The 25,680-nt window shown below is 28.1% G+C and overlaps 3 protein-coding genes across 8 annotated transcripts in view; all 3 read left to right on the top strand.

The window, feature by feature from the left end:
- Window positions 1-310: 310 nt before the first annotated feature.
- Window positions 311-5,237, top strand: LOC119601542 (serine/threonine-protein phosphatase alpha-1 isoform). Its single transcript, XM_037952532.1, has 7 exons — window positions 311-1,013; window positions 1,073-1,204; window positions 3,196-3,412; window positions 3,552-3,640; window positions 3,713-3,909; window positions 3,974-4,121; window positions 4,192-5,237. The coding sequence occupies exons 1-7, from the start codon at window positions 968-970 to the stop codon at window positions 4,341-4,343; spliced, it is 981 nt and encodes a 326-aa protein (XP_037808460.1). The 5' UTR covers window positions 311-967; the 3' UTR covers window positions 4,344-5,237.
- Window positions 5,238-7,724: 2,487 nt separating this feature from the next.
- Window positions 7,725-17,836, top strand: LOC119601548 (protein takeout). Its single transcript, XM_037952545.1, has 5 exons — window positions 7,725-7,938; window positions 13,078-13,158; window positions 15,827-15,916; window positions 15,985-16,135; window positions 17,139-17,836. Exons 1-5 carry the CDS (start codon window positions 7,740-7,742, stop codon window positions 17,569-17,571), a joined length of 954 nt encoding a protein of 317 aa, XP_037808473.1. The 5' UTR covers window positions 7,725-7,739; the 3' UTR covers window positions 17,572-17,836.
- A 716-nt stretch (window positions 17,837-18,552) lies between these two features.
- The window catches only part of LOC119601536 (unconventional myosin-XVIIIa), a 49,136-nt gene continuing 42,008 nt past the window's right edge, over window positions 18,553-25,680 (top strand). The window contains exons 1-5 of one of the 6 annotated variants that reach the window (XM_037952505.1): window positions 18,553-18,675; window positions 21,265-21,601; window positions 21,657-21,920; window positions 21,985-22,764; window positions 22,832-22,975. In XM_037952505.1, coding sequence (XP_037808433.1) covers window positions 21,413-21,601; window positions 21,657-21,920; window positions 21,985-22,764; window positions 22,832-22,975 — 1,377 coding nt within the window. In that variant the 5' untranslated portion in view covers window positions 18,553-18,675; window positions 21,265-21,412. Of the gene's footprint in view, window positions 18,810-21,264; window positions 21,602-21,656; window positions 21,921-21,984; window positions 22,765-22,831; window positions 22,976-25,075; window positions 25,183-25,680 lie in introns of those variants that run through there. The other 5 variants (XM_037952504.1, XM_037952506.1, XM_037952507.1 and 2 more) reach the window with 5 other exon arrangements.

The following is a 25,680-nucleotide window of genomic DNA, read 5'->3' as shown; positions in this document are numbered from 1 at the left end:
ACAAAATTCGAAATGTCGACTTTTTGTTTTAACTAAAGAACCCTACAAAGTATACAAAGGCATACATTTTAAAAGATAAAAACAGCTTTTTTCGAATTTGCAGACTTTTTTCTACTATAGTTGAGGCAATTTTTATCGACCTTTTCTGACTTTAATTTACAAAGTCGATTTTTCGATTTTTGTCCTACGCTTAGTCGAGTTTTCGATTTTTTTGGAACAAAATAGTCGACATTCGATTTTAGGTACAAAAAGTCGAATTTTATAACCCTAACGATTTCCCAACTCGACTTTTCGACCTTTATTTAGTTAAATTTTTTAATTGAATTTGTACCGATTCTGTTATATGCTCGTGAGAGGTGTTTTTATTTTTTAATATGAAATAAAGTTGAAAACTTAGCCGGCTAATAATTGATTTTATGCCGCCTCTAAAGTTTTTAATGTCTGCCGCCGCCAACGTAAACATTTATCGGCGCAGAATTTTGCTGCTTGTCTTCGTGTCGTGCTAAGAAATCTGTTTTTTCAATCAAATCTGAGTTTTTATATAAATATTTCTTATAAATGCACAAAAAGTGCAAAATAAATGAATTAAATACGACGCACAATTTGTAGAAATCCTGGCCGATCTTGATTTTGCGGAAATAATAGAACGATAATTAACCATCTACAAATACCGACAATTTTCTTGCCTAAAAGCTCTTCCTTTTCGTTCCCCCGCCCTTCAGTATCAATTTGTGCGTAGTAAGTATACCAAAAAGAAAAGTGAACAAATTGTGAAATAAGAAAATAAAAGGAAAAACAGGGAATTAATTTAACGTGAAAAATATAAAAAAAATCTGGAATTATAACAGTTAATTAAATAATAGCATCAATATACGTTAGTAGCCGTTGATAATATAATAAAAGTCATCAGCAAAACAGAGGATTTAAGGGAAGAGGAAATCATTGAAAAATATACCAAAGGCAAGAGATGTCCGACATGAATATTGATAGCATTATATCAAGATTATTGGAAGGTATTTTCTAAAAATTGTTTTTTGTTTTTTTGCAACAAGTATTTGTTTATTATTTTCAGTACGTGGCGCCAGGCCAGGAAAAAATGTACAACTATCTGAGAGTGAAATACGAGGATTATGTTTAAAGTCTAGAGAAATTTTTCTTTCACAACCCATTTTGTTGGAATTAGAGGCTCCATTAAAAATATGTGGTAAGAAATGCTGATAATAAAAAAAAAAACATACAACACATTTACATACTTTTCATAATTTTGGGTTTTAACGAGGCTCCAAAGTAAGAAATTCAATACTAAAATAGTTTTCTGAGTAATGATATGTAAAAGATTTTTTTCTTTGTCTAAAAATTGGAACTCATTTACAACTCTTCTATTAATTATCTGACCAATAAAATAGTTATGTCCAAAATAAATTGTAAAGGTAAAACTCCTTAATTTTCAATTGGCAATGCCGAATATGAGAATGTTTAGTTTAAACTTTAGAGTTGTAGATAAGGCCACTTTTGCAGGTAGATCGATTGTTTTTTCTTAATAACATTGCTAATTTTAGCCAGAGGGGTTCTAAATTTAATGGTGACATACATTTGTCTTGATTGAATACATTAAAGTCAATTAAAAAATCGATTTTGAATTTTTTGTTAGGGTCTTTGCGTATTTGATGACGATATATTCGGTTTTTAAATAAATCTTTGCGTATTTGGTGACGATATATACATGTTTGGGTAAAAATTCGGTTTTTAAATAAATCTACTATTAAGACTAGATACATTTGAATAATATAGATTTTTCTTGAATAGGTATCTAATATTTATCTCTTGACTAATTAATAAATTAATGTATTTTATTTAATATTTAAGGTTCAATTGCGCTTTTACAACTTCTGACAATATGCTCCAATAATTTGAAAGAATATAAAATATTTACACAGTTATGACCAAACTGAATCGAAGTAAGCTTTTGTAGCCCTAAAGATCCCTATATATGTGTTCCGTGAACGGGAAAAAAATTTTGAAAACGTCCTCAATTCCCTATCAGCGATGAAAATCCTAATCTCAGTATAATTTGTCAAAAAAAATTCTTAAATTTCCGAAATGTATTTAAAAAATTTCCTAATAGAAAGAATTCTACGGCATTACGGGGAACATAAATAAAGCTTTTGATTTTTTCGAAATGTGTATTAAAATTTTCGTAATTAGCTTGTTACGTTAAAAATATTTGCATAATTATTTAGCGTTATTTTTGTTCCTTTGGTTTATATGCCTCTCATAATGAGCGGGACAATGAGCTCATAATTAGGAAATGTAAGACCCATTTCGTGCTGAGATCAGGATATTAAATACATGTCTTTTAAGACTTGTGCCAACAACAAAATCACATAAAGCAGTTCCTCTGGACACTCTTACATACAGATAGATGATACCTATATGTCTTTAATAACTCTAAAATCTCATAGATTTATGTATAACTTTAACACAAACCTTTTACTTGGTAGTTAGTTCGATTGTTTTATTTTTCTTTTATTTTTATTTTATTCAACAATACTCAATAACCTAGCCTATAGGCCATAAGCGGTTACGAATTTCTACTTAACAATGATTCTTTCAAGACATAATGATATAATTTTAAAAAAAAATTTTAAGAACTAAATTATTAAAAAAGATAATTAACTATATAAAATAACTAAGGACAATTAATTAAATTGTACTGTATTGATCATAAAAAAAGAATACAATTTTTTTTGGAATGAATTTAATTTCGATTATTCGAACATAATTTTGCACTGTAATCAAGTGTTCTCATTAAAACAATATTCCTTGATAATTAAATTATACTAATTAATATAATTATACTGAAAACAAAATAATTTTCATTATTAAATCGTACTTTTTTTAAAAAGCATTTTCTACTAATGCTAATGAAATTCATAAAACTATTCGAATCTAATGTCATATATATTGCACAAATACAAAAATCGATATATGAACGAAACATTTCTTTATTTGTAGGTATATAATATATATTTTTTTTTGCTATTTTAAAAGGACCTTAAGCTTAACAAAAAATTTTATTTTATTTTTAAATTTCACTCATCCCAGTTTTTGTCTTGTTTATATTAACAGCTTGAAAAATTAAATTTAACTAACAAATGTGAAGAAAAACTTAAATGTAAATCGTTTTTTTTGTAGGTGACATTCACGGACAATATTATGATCTTTTGCGTCTATTCGAATACGGCGGATTTCCTCCAGAATCAAATTATCTGTTTTTGGGTGACTATGTAGATCGTGGTAAACAGTCTCTGGAAACAATATGTTTATTGTTGGCGTACAAAATCAAATATTCTGAAAATTTCTTTTTACTACGTGGAAATCATGAATGTGCCAGCATTAATCGAATTTATGGGTAAGCTTACGTTTTAGAGTGATTTTGTAGGAAGGAATAAGGAAAAAAATATAAATACAAAAGATGGTCATATTTTTCTGTGGTGTCATTGATTTATAAAAGAAACTAATTAGAGAGTAATTTGTATTTTTTCTTTTAGTTTTTATGACGAGTGTAAAAGACGTTACACCATTAAATTATGGAAAACTTTTACAGATTGTTTCAATTGCTTACCTGTGGCTGCTATAGGTAATAAGTGGTTATTAAAGAAAATTTGATATGTTTTATAGAAATTACTACAAAAATATTTTGAAATTGCAGTGGATGAAAAAATATTTTGCTGCCATGGCGGTCTTAGTCCGGATCTTACATCAATGGAGCAAATAAGACGTATCATGCGACCTACTGATGTACCCGATCAAGGCCTTTTATGTGATCTTTTATGGTCAGATCCTGATAAAGATACAATGGGATGGGGAGAAAATGATCGTGGTGTCAGTTTTACATTTGGTGCAGAGGTATGTTAACTATTAATTGTTTTATCAAAGTAGTAATCATTTATTCCACTGTGTATTCCATAAGGTTGTGGGAAAATTTTTACAAAAACACGAATTTGATTTAATTTGTCGTGCTCATCAAGTTGTCGAAGACGGGTATGAATTTTTTGCTAAACGGCAACTTGTCACACTTTTCTCAGCACCAAATTATTGTGGAGAATTTGATAATGCGGGTATGTGTAGTCATATTGTTTTTTTGCAATTTACAATTGAAAATAATGTGTCTGTACTAAACTCTCTTAGGTGCCATGATGTCCGTGGATGACACTTTAATGTGCTCATTCCAAATATTGAAACCTGCTGATAAAAGGCGATTTGTTTATCCTAATTTCGGAAGTTCAGGGCGACCTTTAACTCCTCCAAGAGGAGCCAATAATAAAAACAAAAAGAAATAAGTTCAAAGTTCAAATAGTATGTTCAAAAATTTTTACAAACCCAAATGTGTGGTTAACTAATAAATTATAATAAAAAAATGAAAACACCATTTAATAAAGTAAAATCTACAAAATGTTAACACAAACACACTCCCATACACATACACTGATACGTTTTGTACAATAATATTATACATAAATATTAATTTTTTAATCTAATTAAAAATGTCTACATTTTTAGAACTTTTGTTTAACAAATTGAATTGTTTCCACTTTTAATGTGTTTATTTTTATGCTTCCTTTTGGTTTTTTTACATAGAATGTATTTTTGTTAAAAAAAATAATTTTAAGATAACTTATTGTTTTTAGTTTTGTATTTTATTTTTCATTTTAAGCTACAATTCTTTTTAAGTTGTTAGTTGTATTTGTATTTCATTTTTCTTAACATAATGAACATCCTTACAACTTAAAATGATAATTTTTACACCAAATAGAAATCAACACCAGATTTTTTAAGCAACAAATCATTCAAATACTAAGAAGAAAAACAAACGAACACGAATATTTTTTAATATAATAAATTATAATAAAAAACGAATTTGTTTCAATCGAATACTAAAACATTTGAAATGATTTTTGTTCTTATCAACAATACACAAAATCGTTTAGTTCAAAGAAATTCAAACTATTTATAATATTTATACACACACACTTTCACACAAAACACCGTTTCACAGGCAAGAAATGTAATAAATATAAAATAATTAAATAAATGTATTGTAATTGTATATTATAAGCGTTAAAAATACTACAGCATACTTCGAAGTGGAGAAAAAAACAAATAAGAAAAAGAATTAACAAAAAACCTTAAAAATGAACTTACATTTACACAAACAAAAAAGAGGCACTTTATAATTAATTAATAAAGAAAAATAAAACAAACTTATAAAATGTATGTATGTATGTATTATGTACGCATGTGTGTATATCCTCAACAAACAGCACCTATACAAGGCGTAAAACGGATAAACATACATTCATGAAGCATAAATTCAAATTATTAAATTTTCTCTTATGTATCACATTAAATTATAGAAAAACAAATACTTTGGAAAACGAAAAACAAAATAATAATAATAATGAAACAACAAACAAGTTATATAAATAAAATTTTTAATAAATTTTAAACAAAAACAAACGAAATACTGAAAATGTCCTGTTTTTAATTTGGTTACATTAATATGTATTTCAATGCGTTACAATTGAGCATATGTATATTAGTTGTTATGTTTTAGGAATTTTCTATTGTTTGAGCGACGAGGACTAATGCCGAAGTTAAATTGAAATTGATTGAATGTCCATTTAAACTGCTATTAGAACTCGATATTAACCCCTGTTTTGCATTTCCATTTCCGCAAAAAAAATGCTTTACGATTGTATATATTTTGCATTACGATCGTAGCAAAAGTATATATCATAGTTGCCAAATAGAGAAAATTACGTCACCTAAAACGCAATCGGCCCTATCTAACATTTTTAAAATTTTACACGAGAAGCAAACAACTATTTAAATTGAAAAGTTTGTTTCTATCAACGCGATTTATTTGTAGTAAATAAACAAATTGTTTGATAGTGAAACCTATCAGTTGTTATAATAGTTGGTAATGGCGTATATAAAAATGGATAAATTGGACTTTTTAACTCTAATATTTGAATGTTTTTGTAGATAGGTCCTTTTGTTTTTTGTCAATAAAATCGATTTTGATTTTTTGGTTAGTTAGGGCCGTTTGGCCGTAAAAAAATCTATGTGTACAGAAAACTATGGACCATTTGTTTTAACTCTGTGTACTCAGTTTTTCATAATCAGCTCTTATGCCCCTGTAAAAGGACCTTAAAGTTTAAAGGACATGCGATTTCAAAAGATAGAATTCCAAATTTATGTAAAAAATTTGGTATTAACATCAAATGAAGCTGACTATCTCTGCTGCAAAATAATTTTATTTTTTTCAATTCATCATGATTAAAAAAGAAAAGGGAGCTTAAAGAAAATTTGTCACAAAAATGTATTTAAAACTGTTTGTTTCGAAAATGAGATCTTTCTAAAATTTAATTTCTTTTTAGATTTTTTGTCTACGTGAGTCAAATAAATAATGCAGATAGAATGTGCAGATTCCCAGCTTTCATTTGATATCAATATTAGCATAATACATCACATTCAAATATTTAAAATATTTGTTTGAAGTTGTCAGTCCTTTGAACTTTGGAGTCCTTTTATAAGGACATAAGAATTGATTATAAAAAACGGAGTATGCAGAATTGCTAAAGATGGACTCTAGTTTCTCATGCATATCAACTTTTCTATGTGTGAAAGCTTTTTTTCAAAATTGTTACAGGGTGTAATTAAATCGTTTAAGATTATTTTAATTTCAAGAGACTGGTTGAAATTAACACTAACAAACTTAAGTACATAACATTTGCTTATCATTCTAATCAAGCAGATTAATGTTTGCAAACTGAAATACATAAATAAATTAGTTTTCTATAAAAGCCACTCCCGATTTTTTTAAGATATTTGTTATAATTAAAATCTACAATAAATCATAGAATAAATATCATATGTATATTTATCAAATATTTAAAACTATTAATGTGGATGTTAGTATGTACATAATCCAATAAATAAATTAAGATGAAATTGTCAATATTTTGCTCATTTGTAACTTTAAAATTAAAATTTTCTTCAAATAACTTTTAGAAAAATTTTCACTTTGGACTAAAATTGTATATAGTTATTACTACCCAGCAAAAAAAGTGTGGAAAAAGATGTAGAATTTTCATCACAACTAGTAACCCGAAGTGCTTCAAATTCGGGTGTAAAACCTATGAATTTTACATTAGCGTGTCATTGGAGGGATGTTGTTCATTTTTGGCAACTTTGAACTACATCTGATCTTATTTTTAGAAGCAGTAAAAATCCGATATTTGGATGTCAAAAATAAAACACATTCTCTTAATGACACGCTTATGTAAATTTCACTACTTTTTCACCAAATCTTGATGTACTTCAAATATGTTATTTGTAATGACTTTTCCACATCTCTTTCCTCACTTTTAACTGGGGTTTCATTTGTAAGGAAATATTTGGTTTATAAAAGTGAAAAATATGTAATCGCATTTTAAGATGTGATTAAGATGTAGTTTGTAAAGTATGACATCAATTATTTTTTGCTGGGTAACTTCAAAACCACCTTTAGTTGCAAATGGGCGAACTGAATGTATGGACTAGGTATAGCATGTTACAAACATCTTACTTTTCATAACTAATATTATAATTGATAACTTAAAGCTGCGCTTTTATTTATACCCAAAATTATAGACTTTCGATGAGGATACTCCTTAGCCAATTGCTCCCGCAATATGCGTTGTCGGGCGATATATGGCATTGTGGTTGACGTTGCTAGTGATAATGACGAGAATGAGGAAGCCAGTGATTTTGATATATTTTCATTGTCTTTCAAGGTCTTACTAACATCGTCGTTATCATTGGAAAACCAATTCAATTCGAATGGCTGTGTTCCGATAGAGCCTTTTGCTGCAGGTGGTGTTTGTGATTGCAGTAAGCGGTGATGGATATCAGAAAAACAGTCTTTACTATTTTGAATACGAAACTCATTTAATGCTAAAAAATCAGCATTTAATGCATCACAAAACTTTGTAGTCTTCAATCGATGTAGTTTTTGATTCCGATCAACCGAACAAGTTGGAGTCCTTGAATTTGAAACATTACATCTTATGACTTGCGCTGGTGACCATGACCGTTGTTGTTGCTGCTGCAAGTGTTGTTGTTGTGTCATTCGTTCATAGTTGCAACGTTGTTCGGTAAACTCGTAATTATTTATTTGTTTATTCTGCTTAACATTACTATTGACTTTACAGTCGTTTTTTAAATGTGACATTGACCATGATTTTAGTGAATGTTTACGATGATTATTAACTTGACTGTTTGTCAATGCTACTGGAGTTGCTGTACTTGCAGCTAATACTGAACTTAACGTATTCGTAGAAGATACAGTTGAATCTATAGTGGCTACAGAGTTGCGACGACTAAAATTGTTTGTTGCCATTTGGGAGTGTCCAAAACCCTTTTGAGTTTGGTTCTTTGGATTCCGATTAATTGTAACAAATTGTGTTAATTCATTTGCATTTGTATGATCATTTTTATATTCGCATAAGCTTTGTCGTCGATTATTTTGGTAATATAATAAATTGTTAACTTGCGATTCTAACGTTGTTTTCATTTTGTGTTATTTCGGTTATTAAACACTAAGAAATAGATAACATTTGGGGAATTTTGTTATCAGTGTTTTATTTTACCATGGTAACATAAATTAGTAATAACATTGTTAACAAATTAACACAAACTTAGGTTTATTCCTTTGAATCCATTAAAACTTCTTTGAAATTATGTAAACAAACAACATCAATGCTAAAATAATGTGTGAGATAATTAAAAAAAAACAGTAGTTTGACCAAACAAAACATTTATGATCAAACAATAACAATTCAAAATACTATTAGGGTGGCCCCAAAATGGAAGTTGCTGATGTTCCCGCCAAAAATGAAAATTTAGTTCATTCTTAGATAGCATTTCTAAAAATTTTTGTCCTAACGTCAATATTTGGTGAGCTGGATCAAAGGATAAAAAGGTCCCTTTTTAAGGTTTTTATGATTTTTATCACATTTCTGGCAAATAAACTATATGCAAATTAAGTATTATATGAAAGGTCTTTGGGAGACTATTTCAATGACATAACACAAATTTGTATACTACTCCAAAATTATTACAATGTCAACATTTTTCGGAAAATTTTTTAGTTTTTAAAATTTTTACACAGAATTATTTAATGTTATTTATTTAAATTGTTACATTATAAACCTCATACAATTTCACCGAAGTGGCTTTTTCTGTTTTTTGAAATTCGTTATGTTTAGTATTTTATTTTAATATTTTAAACTATATTTTGTCCCAGGTTTTATGCTAGACATATTAATCTAACGTACTTAATATATACATCAGCATATGCGTAATTTCATTAGCTCTACAATGATATATAACACTTACTGGTTTCATTCTATTATCAATAAAATTTTTCAGTTAAATGAAATATTAACACAATTTATCCCTTTGTAAATAACGGTTTCTATATATGTTATTATTTACATTATATCGCAATGTTTTGGTAGCGTACACAGGCTTCCATAAATATAAATAAAATTTGATCTAGATTGAATTTTGGAAAACGGAAAAAACCGTTTCGGTAGATTTTATTGAGGATTATTGTGTATTAATTTCAGCGAATTATATTGAAAAATTAGAAAATTTCGATTACTTTTACAGTTACACAAAAATTTCTGATATCCCATTGAAATCGTCTCCCAAGGACCTTTCCTAAGGTTCCAAAAATTGTATATCTTTCCTTTGAAAGAAATATGAATAAATCATAAAAACCTCAAAAAGGACCTTTTTATCCTTTGATCTAGCTCGCCAAATATTGACCCCAGGACAAAAATTTCGAGAAACGCTATGATATAATCAATTAAACTTTAATTTTAGTCGGGAACATTGACAACTAATTTTTCCCTCATACAAACGGGTCACCTTAATGTATGTACATACATATGTACATATGTGTAAATGTATACGCATATGTATGTTAAAACATTTTAACTATTTCTAGTAGACATCAGAATAAAAAATATAGCATTTTATTATAGTTCACTAAGTATTATCATGATAATTACTTCCGGTTCCCAGGCGTATGTACATGGTTATGAACGTATGTCTTAAGATGCGATCTCGTAGTTGTGCGACTGTGAAAAAGGTTGGGTCGGTTTGTAAACAAAGCTTAAAAAGTTCATTAAACTCAAAACAAAGCCCTAACAGAAGGGCAATCAGTTGATCAACTGCCAACTGGACGTATAAACAATCTAAGTCACATTAATGACCACAATACACTCAAGAATTGAACAAGTTAACAAAGAAAAACAATAATAAAACGTGATGCAAAGTTATGGATGGGTGGCATGCTTTTTATACATACTTGTCATACAATTCGACGGCACACTTACAATATTTTTGTTTTATTATTCATATTTACATACATACATATGTACATATGTATATTATACATATATTAATTACACCTATTTTGGTGGGTTAGAGGCTGCATGAGTGGCTTAAATAATAATGATAATAATAATAAAATAATAATAATAATAATAATAATAATAATAATAATAATAATAATAATAATAATAATAATAATAATAATAATAATAATAATAATTTTTAAAGAAATGAGTATTGGGCAATACTCAATGTATGTAATGAGAGCGTTTATATGTATCAAGTCAAGCGCAATACAGGGAGTGAAAAATTATAATATTAAAATTGGCCTAAATAGTACTAAAATTATATTTTTGTGGATCAACATGTATTTGAGGTTATTTTAACAGCTTTAAATTTTTTTCGAATATTACTTTTAATTTTCGAACATGGTATTGTGTTATAGCTATTTTGATATTCGGGATTTGGCATTGTTTTATGACACACCGCTTAATTTTTGGTTCATAATGAAAACCCGCAAAAATGGAGCAACAAAACCTTATACATATAAACTTTTTTTGTTCTCAAGTTGAAACTTTCCTAAAATCTTATATTCTAAATACAATCGTAAGTAAATAGTATTATATTTCGGTCCATCAAAAATCAAAATTTACCACTTTACATAAAAATAGCAATATTTCGAAGTTCACAAGTTAAATTTTACAAATTGCTGTAAAATTTCATCTTCCAATCTACCAAATATAACGAAAAAATCTTAATTCTAAAAATTAAAGCGCCAAGTTTGACACATTTCAGCCCAACATGCATTGAATTTAAACAAATGTATTTTGCAGATAACTCAGTATTTTGAGCTGTTAGTACAATTTGTAATTCATTAGTAAAATTTTGTATTTTTTAAAATACACACGTGAATATTAGCAGATAAAAACATATGATACAAACATACAAATATGCATGAATATGAGCAAGATTGACTAAATCTTTGTACATACATAGTACATACATACATATATACATACATAAATACAATGTAAATGTAGTGTGATGAAAACCCAAAAACCAGTCACTGTGGCGAAATATTTGAGCCCAAAGCTTACGTTTGATGTTTAATGAATGAAATAAGATAGTAAGAGTAAATTCGAGCCATTTTTATAATAAGTGCATTACCCTGCAGTTTTGTAGGTTGTAACGGTCCATAATGCACTTGCGATAAAATTTGGGTTTTTAAAATTATATTATATATGTATATTAGGAATATAACTAATTTGGCGAAATTTTTGGCATATCACCACGAGATGGCCAATATTGTATAATTATACTCTATTCGACTATGATATTGCCAACTTGCATATTTGCAAGTCAATGTCAAAAGTTATTTCCCTAATGTATATGCTGTATGTGTTAAATTATATACAGCATATCCTTTGCATCATTTCAAAGTATAAAATAAATGCAAGACAGCTACATACATTCTAACATACATACATAAAACAGCCTATAAATGTATATGAATGTTTATACATGTCGTCACCTAAAACGCAAACGTCCCTACTTTTTAAACTTTTTAAATTGAAAAATTTATTTCTATTAGTGCGATTTATTTATTAAACAAACAACATTTTTATTAGTGAAACTTATAATATGTTATGATAGTTGATAATGGCCTATATAAAAATGAATTGGACTTTTAACCCTTAATATTTAAATGTTTTGTAGATAGGGTCTTTTGTTTTTTGACAATAAAATCGCAAATTTTGGTCGGAGGAGTCCCATTTTTTATATGAACATTTGTTTTGATGCAATACATTAGAATCAACAATAAAATCGATTTTGAATTTTTGGTTAGTTAGGGCCGTCTGCGTTTCAGGTGACGCTATGTACACATAACGTTTGAATACAAATCATAAAAATGTTTATATTTATGAGGTTAGTTCGTAACGGTTGTGATACAGCTCGATACGAACTCGGATCATATAAGAATCTGGAACTGCAGAGTTCGAATACCAAACCTTTATAATTGTAAATTTATCACTTAAATCCTTTCAACACTTCTATATTACAAGTAAAACGTATAAATGTAAAATGTTCTTCCTCTCTTTAAATTTTATTTAGATTTGTTAATTCTTTATTTTACGGAGAATAAAGGCAAAAAGTCTTTGGTTGATCAATGTACATACATACATACATTTGTGCGTTCATATTTTAAACAAGTCGTAGCTACATGCATACAAACATATGTACAATATGTTTAAATTTTATATACATACATATGTATGTACATATGTATGTTTGTAATTTATAGGTAAGTAAGTATGTAGTATTTTATTAAAGCATTTTGTATAAAAGCTTCCAACAAGAGAGCATCCCGTTCATTGTATTTCTAGTATTAAAGTGATAATAACTTCAGAAATCAAACCGGGTCCATCCATTACGGTTGTCTTGCGAAACTCGGTTAACAAATAAACATTATTTTTCAAAGTGTAGTGGTTAACAAATTTAAAAAATATAAATATACGAAGAAATCAAAATAAAAAAGTTATAGTTATTTAAACCCCATTGAATATTATTAACAATTTTGAAAAAAGTGTAATATAAATATTAGTTACATACAATAAAATATTAATCTAAACATGTATAACAACAGAATACTTCAAAGTATTGCACTATTGCTATTGATAGCTTCAACTTTTTGTGTTGCAAAAGATTTGCGTAAGTTTTATATTGGGCCAACGTTATAGGTTATTTTATAACTAGTATTAGGCATTGTTTAAAAATAATGTATTTTTATAATAATATTAATACATATATTTTAAATGCAAACGATTAGTTCATAAAAAAATTAAAACAAAAAAATCGAAAGATTTTCGCAAACCTTTAAGATTCAAAGATAATTTGAAAATAATGTTGAGAATTCCAAAAAAAAAAAATCGAATAATTATTGCTTCTCCAAATGCTTAACTATTTTGATGATATTAAAAATAATCGTAATATTTTTTTCTTCTCTGATTGCAATATGTAATTAAATCTTAACTAAGATAAAAATATGCATATACCAAAAACGGTAGAAATTATTTCAGCCTGTTTGAACTAAGGGAACTAATTCGAAATTCAGATTAAAATTAAGTTCCTTACTAAACTAACAAAGCTAGTTAAATAAAAGCTTGGCGAAATAATTAAAAATCAACTGAATTTTTAATTTATTTCACATAAACAAAATGTTCCTTTTTTCATTTGATTATATGAAATGTTAAGTGATGCTGAATTAATTAAAAAAAATAATTTAAATATTAACCCATGTGTTCTTGAATAATTATGTAATTTATTAATTACAAGAGTTTTGTATAGAAAACATTGATAACTTTTATGGCAAATTGTTTTGTGTGTATTAGAATAAAAAAGGGTTTCTTGGATATCTATGTATGTACAAACATTAATACTAACTACCTGTAAATTAAAATTCCGTTTAGATGCATTACCTCTTGTTAGAAATATTTTTAATTTTAAGATTAAGATATAAAACTTGTTTAATAAAATCCACATAAACTAAACAATCCGAATACGAAATATTGTTCAATGTCAAGTTGAAATACATAAATAAAAAAACGTTATTTGTTAATAAAATAATAATAAAAAACATACATAAATAAATAATTTTAAAATAATATTAATAATAGCCTTAAAGCAGAAATAGACAAAAAAAAATAATAATGATGTTGATGATGCTGATCTAGCAAGCCCACTACTATCTTTATAAATATGTATATTTCAGAAAATACAAAATATTGTTTTACATTAAGGGTATAACTTTTTTCAAATTAGTATTCACAGTTCATTAATACTAAAAATATATAAAATATATAGAAAGGTTATACACCTAATGTACTTATATGTATATGAATACACATAATATACATACAAGAATCGATTTAGCTAAAAACTGACCTAGGCTAACTGAAATTGTTTTGTGTTTTAATTTTGCTATTTTATTGTTTACCGGTATAATGATACTCCAAAAGAAGGAAATGATTAAAAAGAATAATTCAAAACTGGTTACAGTTGTCTGCATAATTAAGTCATAGATATTCATACATAGTATGTATGTACGTAAAAAAAATTCAATAAGTTAAAATATTGTATAAGTTTTTGACATCTTTGTTGAGTTATCGATCATTATTAAGCCTGTATATGACATTGAATGAAGGAAGGTGCGAATTGATATTTATTTTAAACAAAATAATAGAAATTTTTATAATCAGTCCCAGTACAATCTGATTTGCTGGTTTCAGTCGGACTTAATCTGCAAGTAAACAAAACTTCTTATTGTTAAATCAGGTTCTTATGTTTATATAAACATAAACTAATATGTATTTTAAATTTTGAAGATACACATTTTTTTTTAATTATCTCTCATTTTAAACAATTATTTTAAATTAACTATACACTATACAAGCACTTATTTGCTCGTTTAAAGTGTGTTCAAGAAGACCTATTAATTTTCCATTTACCATATACGGAAAACATTAATAACAACAAAAAATTTGCATTTATTGTTAAAATTAAATAAAAATACAATGCTTTTTGAATTTTAATTGTTAAGAAATATACACATTCAGCTTTTAGTGGTTTAAATAACTTTTTAAAATAACGTTCTCCGATTCTCCTCCTCTACACGCATTTTTTTTATTTCATAACCATGTTTAAAATTCTTAATTGCGTTAATATAAAACAAAACTAAATACGTTCACATTTGAATCGATTTGACTTATTACCTTATGCTACTTTTACACAATCTCCATTACACATTAATATTACAATTGATATGTATGTATATGAAAAGGAATTTAATATAAATAAATTTAAGAATTATAATTTCCTACAAAGTAAATTAATAAAGTAGCGACACGAGTTGTTGTACAACAAACGTCTACAAAAACCACAGGCAATTTGTTTTTGTTCGAAATACTCATTTGTCAAAATTTGTTTACAAAAATTAACCAATAATTAATGGAAAATATGGCATTATTGTTGTACTTTCCAAAAATATGTTGTTATTTATATTAAAAGTTACAGAGTTTTCTTTATTTTTTAAAAATTAGAACATTTTTAAAAATATTATACACTTTTTCACATTAAATACAACAAATTACTCAGAAATTTGTACAAAAGCAAGCGTTAAAATGAAAACAAATATGGCAACATAAACATTTTTGACAAGTAAGTCCACAAATAGCAAGTTTAAAAAAATAGTCAGCTGTTCAATTGAGTCTACTTTATAAATTTACTTTGATTTCCTATGTACATATATACATACATATGTATGTCCTATATATAAAACTATTTACTAATATATATTTTACTTTTTATTTTAATTCTACAGCTGAGGGTTTTAATAAATGCAAACGAGATTCAAGTTTTGATAAATGTCTTGTAGATGCGGTAAACAAGGCAATACAAGTATTAAAAACCGGTAAGAAATTAAAACTATATTAAATGACAAATTAAAAACACCACTTTTATATCATTTATCTATTTTAGGGAATAAAGAATTTGGCATTCCACCACTGGAACCATTGGCTGTAAAATCACTAGTTATAGATGCAGGAACAGCACCAATCAATCTAAGGCAAACATTGAAAAATGTCTTAGTTAATGATATGATATCGACAAGTAAAATAAAAAGATACAGGTTTGTGCAGTAAAAAACATAAAACATTCATGTATGTATATATGTGTGTACATTAGATTCATTCATTTTTTAAATTCGCATAACAAAAGTCGATTTATATTGCAATGTACAAATATTACAGTATAAACTAGTAAAATAATTAGAGGAAAAATTGTAATATGCTCAAAATTTCGAAAATTTCCCAGTTTCAAAAAAATATTTGAAATTATTTTTAAAATTGTACTAAGATATGTATATATTTTCAATCACTGAATATTAAAAACCCCATTTAAGCATAATAAACACATCATTTGAGGCATAATTCTAAAAAGTGCTGCTTACAGAAAACCCTAATACATCTCTCTCACACAAGACTTGCTAACTCAAAAATCTTGTTTTATGAATTCAAATACATATGTCCAAAGTAAATTTATAAAGTAGACTCAATTGAACAGCTGACTATTTTTTTAAACTTGCTATTTGTGGACTTACTTGTCAAAAATGTTTATGTTGCCATATTTGTTTTCATTTTAACGCTTGCTTTTGTACAAATTTCTGAGTAATTTGTTGTATTTAATGTGAAAAAGTGTATAATATTTTTAAAAATGTTCTAATTTTTAAAAAATAAAGAAAACTCTGTAACTTTTAATATAAATAACAACATATTTTTGGAAAGTACAACAATAATGCCATATTTTCCATTAATTATTGGTTAATTTTTGTAAACAAATTTTGACAAATGAGTATTTCGAACAAAAACAAATTGCCTGTGGTTTTTGTAGACGTTTGTTGTACAACAACTCGTGTCGCTACTTTATTAATTTACTTTGCATATGTCTCTTATTTTCATTATGAGAGCTATTTTTGTAAACGTCAAAACTAAAGCTCACGTATAAATAGAAACATAACATAGTTTAGGTTTAATTTTTCAAACCCTGTGATTTGTTTAAATTTTATTTAAGAAATAGTAAAATGACAAAATAATTAATGCCGTTTTTCTCGGAACCTTTTCATAACCTTGCAGAACCGATTTGGACAATCATCTCATCATCTGTGACAGCGTAACAGACCGTATCGAAATGATAGGAGATTATGAAATGTCTGGCCGAATACTATTGTTGCCTATTACTGGAAACGGTCGTGCAAATATTACACTTGTAAACTCGAAAATCGAACATCGTTTGATTGGTGAGCCTTTCGAAAAGGATGGAGTAAAGTATATGCGCTTGAAGGATTATCGCGTTTCATTTGATCCAAAACGTGTCTACATGCATTTTGAAAATCTCTTTAATGATGCCACACTCTCGCAAACTATGAATCGTTTTCTAAACGATAATTGGGAAACTGTGTTTAATGAACTAAAAACTGGCTACGCAAAGAGTTTCGGAAAAATTTTCCGCGAAATTTCGAATCGTTTGTTTGAGAAAGTACCTATGGATTTGATGTTTTTAAGATAAATATTTAACAAAAAATGTATTATAAATATAAAATAATATTTAACTTTGTGGTTAGATGGTTATATACATATGTACGTATTTTGTATCAATATTTTCATTTTAAAAGATTTTTTATTTTTATTTCGACTATTATTTATGTTATTTTTGTTCTCTTTGATTATATAATTAATTAAGACATGTAAATTAGATCTGTATATATTTAAGTATGTATATAAAGTTATGTATAAAATGTTTTTATAAGTATTCCACTGATAATAATTTAATAATTTAAACTAATACCTATGTTTCAATAAATATATGTATATACATAAAATATATCATTACTTCAATACTGACATAACTCAAAATTTAGAGTTGTTGATCTATATTTTATTTAGTAGTTGCTACAATTATAACCGCTGATGTCTTTTGCCAAAAGAAAAATATGTGATTCTAATCATAAACATATTTTTATAACTATGTATTATTTTTTATTGTAAATTAATTGTATTATATTTAACGGAAATTTTTAAAATCATATAAGACTGTCGGTATAAAAAGCAGTGTTGGAAAGTTGTGAAAAATAATCCCATTTATTTACTTTAGTACAATCGTATACAACTGTGGCATTTAGACATTACTTTTTTATCTAGAAAGACAGAGTCCCTCGAAGATTTGGACGCCGAAAAAATTTTAAAGCTGCCTGAAAGCATTTCAGGTTGAATTATTGGATCCCGGAGATATCTGGGGATATCCTCCATCTATAAGGATCCAGAATTAATTTGTCGGAAAATTATATTATGGGAATTACAAACGGAAGGGAAAACTTATATATACTCTTCCCACGAAGGTTAGGGATAAAAAATGAATACAAAATATTTCTTCCAATACTATAGTATGAACATAAAATGTGTTTCTTCAAATAGACTTTCTCAAATGACGCTCACAGTAATTTATTTTATAGTCGTTTTTAAGCCGCCGCCAAACATTTTAGAGTCAGGTACCGCCGTTGATTTTTTCCGCGCTGGCCTCTGCATAGAAATCAGTTCGCAGTTAAAGTTAGTTCCGCATATTTATTTTTTTAATTGAATTTACAAGTAAATAAAGTAGTACATTTTTTATAAGGTGAATAATTTGTATTTTGTGCTATTAGAGTGAAATAAATTAATAGATGAAAAATGCTACGTTGTACAAAATAACTCAAAACATCAAAATAAAGTTAATTTTTAAGGTGTTGCAGGTATAACAACAACAAAAAGGTGAAACTTGATTTTGTTGTTATTGTTTTTTGAAATAAAATTGTTGTGCTAAAAATCAATATGAAAAGAAATGGGTGAAATCATCTAATGTTCTATGTTGTAATTTGTTGACATCGATTTAACTCAATGGCAAAAGTGAAATAAAGTATAATAACAAAAAAATAAAATGTGCGGATAAGTATTGGGAAAAAGAAAATTTGCGAAAAACCTTTTTAATTTGTGGAATACTGGTTATTAGTTGGTACATATTTGTTTGCATTGATTTTTCTTTCTTTAGTCGATTGAATGAGTATGTGTGTGTTTACGCGAGTGTGAGTCTCTCTATAAATACGTGGATAGTAGTGATGTTGCAAAAAAAAAACAACGGATCGATATTCGGTTCCTCATAGAACTTTTTTCAGACATATGCACTTTATACCTATACACATAAATGTATATATAGAAATAAATATAAAGTTGTTCAGTACTTTTTATACTCCACTAAAGTGAAATTTAGCATAAAAATTTATTTTGGGCCAAGCACTAGGCTAGACTGAAATTATACCAAATCGCATAGAATACTGTATATCCTAATGCTATGAGTGGTTTTGATAATTAGTTCCAATTTTCTGAAAAAAATTATAATGCCCTGTAAAGTCGTAACTTAAAATCTGGTCATTTAATTTCTTTAATCTTTACTTTACTTAAATATATTGTATCGATTCGGTTTTTGATTTCATCTGTTTCGATTGATTTTTCGACAATCTGTGTACTTTTGCCAAAAACAATGATTACTGTTGTGTTATATGAACATAAATCGTTCTTCCAATTTTAATGAGGAACGTTCCATATTTTAAAAGTCTTTTCTGAAATAATCTATTTAACATTTATAGGTACATATTATGTACATATCGTCACCATAATAGGCAATATCTCGCTGTACAGTCATATTCAAATCTGTTGATGTTTGGATATAATTTTTGTAAAAAAGTTACGTTTTTATATCAACGATTGTTTTCATTTTATTTAGTTTTTTATCTCTCCTATAAAATTTTTAAGTGTTGTTACGCCCTTTTGCATTTCAGGTGACGATATGTATTTTATATACATAAACAAGAAAGATTATATAAAACATTTAAATCTAGAATAAACTTGTGTCAAAAAGAATTTGAACAATATAAATTTCTCTTAAGGCAATATAATGCCGAAATTGCAATTTCGAAAACCTGTAGCAAAAATATTACCTCTCAAGAATAACATTTTGGTAGTGTATGAAATTCAATCGACTAATTTGTTTCTACTATAGTCTACAACACTAAAACAACAGTGTTGTATTTTGTATCACGGTTTCTTCTTTATTATTATTTTGCACACCAAATATGTAAATATTTTTATTTGATTAATTTTTTCATAATAAATTGTAGCCTTTAAAAAAAGTAAAAAGAAAGTTAAAGAGCACTGATTAATAATATACTTACGCCCGTTCACACGTACGTTTGAAATATCAAATGATAAAATGTACTAACTAAAGACCTCAATGTGAAACCTAAAGACAAAACAAAGTAAAATTAAATGAAAACTTACGTGTATAAAATTATAAACAATTTGCTAATAATTAAGATAATTATTGACTTGCGTAGATAAAAATAAAACCGTTTAAATATTAAAAAATGCTCTTATCTACCGGTAAACAAATAACTTTTAACTTGATAAGAACATTAGTGTTACCAGACAAACTAAATAATATATTAATTATCCTTTATATTTTTCTAAAACGATACGGTAAAGTGTTTGGGAATATTGAAATAACTGTAATACGTGTCTAGGGCTGTGTTTGTTGCACACATATTCAGAAGTCAGTTGTCAGTTTCCTGTATGCATGAATGTCTTTTATTCGGTAGATATTCGGAAGTTTCAAATGTGATCTCAGAATAATGCACATAAAATCATAAATAAAAGTAAACATGAAGGCTGAAACGTTAAGACAAAAACCAACCGCAAATCTTTATTTTTTCAGTTGTATTCTTTTTGTAAGACAAATAAACAAATAATCTAAGAGGAAACTATAACATTCTGCACATATTTTTATATGTAGGCCTATGTACAATGTATATACAATCTACGAACATTGTGCATTTTTATGTGTCTTAGACAAAAAGTGAAAACTATTTTAAAAGAACACGCGAATAAAAAATCTAAGACAATTAAGCAAGAAACAACAAAACGCGTAAAAGAAACAATAAGCCGCTAGATATTGATAGCCTGGTTTGTAAGCCAGACAACAATAATATGTTAAAAAATACATAACGAAAAAATAACGATTTTCTTAAAAAAGTAACCACACCCACAAATATAGATAGTTGGTGTCGATGGAATGTGTGACTTCGATTGATAATATCGAAACTATCAAAAATAAAAATAAACGATAATTCTAGCAAATGCTCACATCCTGTTTGTACCTCTATTTTCGTTCCAGTTTAAGGACATTTAGTGCATTTAAGTATACTTGCGTATGTGTTTTAAACACGCTATGTGAATTCTTTGGAAGATTCGAATCTCATTATCTCGTTACAAGGAAGCAGAAAACTGAAGTTTGACCATATTATTCTTTTACCGTTTTTAAGATGTTTAATTTTATGAAAAAAGGCGTATCAGTGGCATCAGGAAGTGCTAGCGATAGGGAGAAGGCCGAGAGGGAAGAAAAAGAAAAACGGAAGCGTGAAAAGAAGCAACGCAAAGAAGGCAAACATGCATCGGGAGTTCCCGGCAGTATGAGTACCGAGGAGTTGTTGAGACTGGATGAGGCAATACATGTAAGAATTCAAAATAATCTAAGACTATTTAAAGAGTTTTTCTTCTGCAATACAGGTTCGACGTTCGCTTAAAATACGAGGCCGTCGTAAGGAGAAGGAAAAATTGCCCAGTGGAATAACAGCAGATTATAGTGCCGAGTTTTTTGCGGCACTAAACGCGGACGCTTCGGGTGGCAGTGAATTAGATCGGGGAAATGAGGAAATTGTAGCATCTGTAAACACGACTATAGAGAGTCGATATAATGGTAGCGGTAATACGAGCATACATTCCATTGCAGAATCATCAGCTTACATGGGAGTTATAGGAGACGTGTCGAAGGTGAGTTAAATACTTGTAACATTTGTCTGAGAACTACTAATCTTGTCTATTATTGTAATTACAGAGTCGTTTCATGCTTCCTGTTCCGCCAAAACCACCTAAACGTGGTATTCTCAAAGGATCTCGTAGTAATATTAGTAATATACACGAGGAAATAACGGTGGCATCTCCAGATGCACTGATTCGTAATACAATTCAAAATGAAATGATTTTTGATGGTAATCGAAGTATGGGTGGAGCTGGATCTATTGGCTCGAGTTCAAGTCAACATGGAACATCATTTACGTCAGTAGAAAGTTTACGAAGCGATGAAGGTGGTATACAACGGGCCATGACTTTGCCAACCAGTGCTCGATATACAACACATGTTCCACATACAAATCTCAGAGTGATGACCTCACCCTCCCCAAGCGCCGATAGTCTTACAGATACCACAAATTCCTCATTTGCCACGCCGCCGTTTTCACTAAGCCCCATTGGAGAATCTCAGGGTATAGAGCGCTGGTCTAGGGTGCAAGCATTTGAAGATGCTGATTTACCCCTACCTCCAATTAAGTTGGTTAAATTACCACCGGCGAGATCATTAACTATACGACGCAAAAAGTCTCCCCGACAAGATTTTGGTTTCAGTTTACGTAAAGCCATTTGTTTGGATCGTACAGAATCATTGGCAAATCCGGTTTTTAAACCGGTAATTTTTGCCGAACCCGGTGCAGGTGGTAGTTCTACCGGTTTGTTACCCGGTGATCGTTTGCTGAAGGTCAATGGAACTCCTGTATGTGATTTATCACGAGAAATCATTATTGAAATGATTAGAAATAGTGGGGAATCAGTTACCGTCGAAGTAAGTCGATTGATACATATATCAATTTCTATGTTATTAGTTTATAATTATTTCCAACATCTTTTAGGTTCAACCCGTTTCTGAATTAGTTGAACTTAGTCGTCGTTGCATGCCCCAAAATAATATAAATGATATCGACGATTCTGATCGTGCTCTTCTCAATGTTAACAATTGCAACACTTTGAAACGTAGTGCTAGTAAACGGATAAAGGTAAGTGTTTATAGCGTTTCATAAATGTGTATATACAATTTTTTTATATGACAATTTCTCGTATTTCCATGAAATCGACCTTGGCACTAAACATTTCTTAATTACGTTTCGAAAATCACAGTGCAACTTCAGTTATTAAATAATTTCGACATATGATTAAAATCCGAAAAAACCCATATTTTTGGATATATCTCGAACAAATAAAAGATGTTTCGAATATCTTTCTTTGATATACGTATAGCCTTTGTATATTTATATAAAAAACTCTTGGAAAAGTTATTGGTTTTCTCAGATTGGTTTGATCCGTGAACTCCATTATTTATGGACTGATTTTGCTGATTTTAAATAGCAAACTTCTCGAATGTATATCTTTAGAAATATTAAAAATTTAAATCGACTTCGATATATTCTATATATTCTTCATAGGATCGCAGAATGAAAAATTTAGTGAGGAAGGTATTATGGATATGTGCTGATGTTTGTAACGCACAAAAATATTGTGCGTTCGAATCAGAATCTCTTTCTGAAATGATAAATCGATACAAATTTTCGCCACAAGTACGTAACCTATTGAAAACAATTAAAATCCGACAACCGATTTGGTATATTAAGCTCATAACAATGTTAAATGATCGGTCCGCATTTGACCCTAGCACCCATACAAACTATCCTTTAGAAAATGAGTTAAACGTCCAAAATTAGTATCGCTATAAAATTCATCAGCCTCTTTTAGAAAATTACTTTTTTTATCAATAAATTGTTTTAATACTTCAAAATTAAGGTTTTAAAATATGTATACACAAAGATCGTGTAGGGTATCATATGTATACTTGTTTATATTTGTTGAACGATTTCTTTAAAATAAAATCGTGTATTTTAATATTATGAATTCATATTAGTTCTCATATTATTTAAAACACAGTTGTAGTTTTAATTAAAATGCAACTGGTTATATTAATCTACAATATGAAAACATACATACGTACATACATATTTATAAACACTTAAATATTTATATTTGTACATATGTGCCTATAGATATAGAGCAGTGGAATCTTTCAATAATGGACCATTAAATTAAGGTTTACGTATATTAATTTAATGACCTATACACAGTGACAAGCCCACTTAATTACATTCTGATCGAGATTTAAAAGAATGATTTGTCCCACTTTAAAGAAATTGTACTAAAGGGACGTTTTTCCCATTTGTTTGCGTGTATGTAATATTACGAATATTTCAAAACACACCTATGTATTTGAACCTACGTAAATTATTAAACAAACTTATACGATTATGTTTATGTATAAAAGTTGAATTTGGTTATGACGAACACGTGGACCGACCGCAAACTCTTTTATTGTTCTGACAATAAAAAAGTTTCAGAGTTTTTTAAAAAAAATTTTCTTGAAATCAGTATTGAAATTATATCAATCCTAGATGGATTAAATCACTTAATAAAAAACACTTTTTTATTTCAATATTCTTAATTTTGATCAGAATCTTTAAATTTAAAGTTTCTAATAAATAACGTCCGTTATAAACAAAGTGGACTGTAAACACACAGCAATGTACAAAGATCGTTGAATAATAATGTGGTTCTGAATTACTCAATTTGTACAATGGATACAGTGTGAGCGTGCATGTAATAGTATGTGTGGCTAGATAAAAGAAAACAAATATCTAAAAGACAACAAAACACAAACTAAACAATATTTTGTGAGTCTACTTTGCAACCACAAAAACAACTTTAAAAACTAACAAAAACAATGAGAAAAAGTCAGCCAGCCAGCAAAAATATATGGTAAACATATATATATATAGAAATGTATGTGTGTGCTTGTATGATTTCTTCCCTACATCAGAGCTAACTTAACCTACTACACACAAATAGGAGAACGAACAAATCTTTTCTAAAATCCCCCATATATTATAGTGCTATTACTTCTGTTGTATCTGCTCTTGTTATTGTGTTGTTGTTTAGGTATGAAGCTTTTTTCGTTTTGTTTTTGTTGTTGTATCTGTTATTGCAACTGAAGTCATTTGGTCGTTTGTGGGGAACACATTTGTCTAGACATCAGTATGTTTGAAACCGTTTCTATGTACGAACGATAGATACATCGTCGCTGTAAGCGCAGATATTAACTTCAATTATTGACCGTTGATTTGATCAATCGGTAGTTGATCATTCATAAAAATAAAGTATTGTTAGCAGTGACCAATATTTTTATTATTCATTCAAATATTCAAATTATTAAGTGATTCTTCCGCGTCAATGAAAAAACCGAATCTAATGTAACCAAATATTAGAGATAAATATCTACATACAATAAAATGTGCATATATCAGTTAGTTTTTAAAATATTTGTTTTAGAGAAATTTCAAAACATATAAATTATTAACGATATTACATAACTAGTATTGATTAAAAATATTTACTAAGATGTTACTGGAAAGTGTATCGTTAATTTTCACACCTGTCTGTGTTGCATCACGTGTCAATTAAATATTTATTATTTAGCTAATTAACTTTTCTTTAAGTTTCAACAACGTGATCTGTTCTTTAATAATCAAAAATTGCATTAAGTTCATTTTGTATTTAAATTTTGTTTCTTATATATGTAGTTTATTCTCAATATTATGAAGTGCAGTAGTTATTAAAATAATGTTATATTTTTCATTCATAATCGAGTTTGTAATAAAAA

The sequence above is a fragment of the Lucilia sericata genome, unplaced genomic scaffold (assembly GCF_015586225.1).
Source record: "Lucilia sericata isolate MDLA Ls3-8-SP2 unplaced genomic scaffold, ASM1558622v1 Contig000172F_arrow, whole genome shotgun sequence".
In the NCBI taxonomy this organism is placed as follows: Eukaryota; Metazoa; Arthropoda; class Insecta; order Diptera; family Calliphoridae; genus Lucilia; species Lucilia sericata.
Note: the sequence above shows the minus strand (reverse complement) of the source record. Positions and strands in the feature narration are given on the sequence as shown.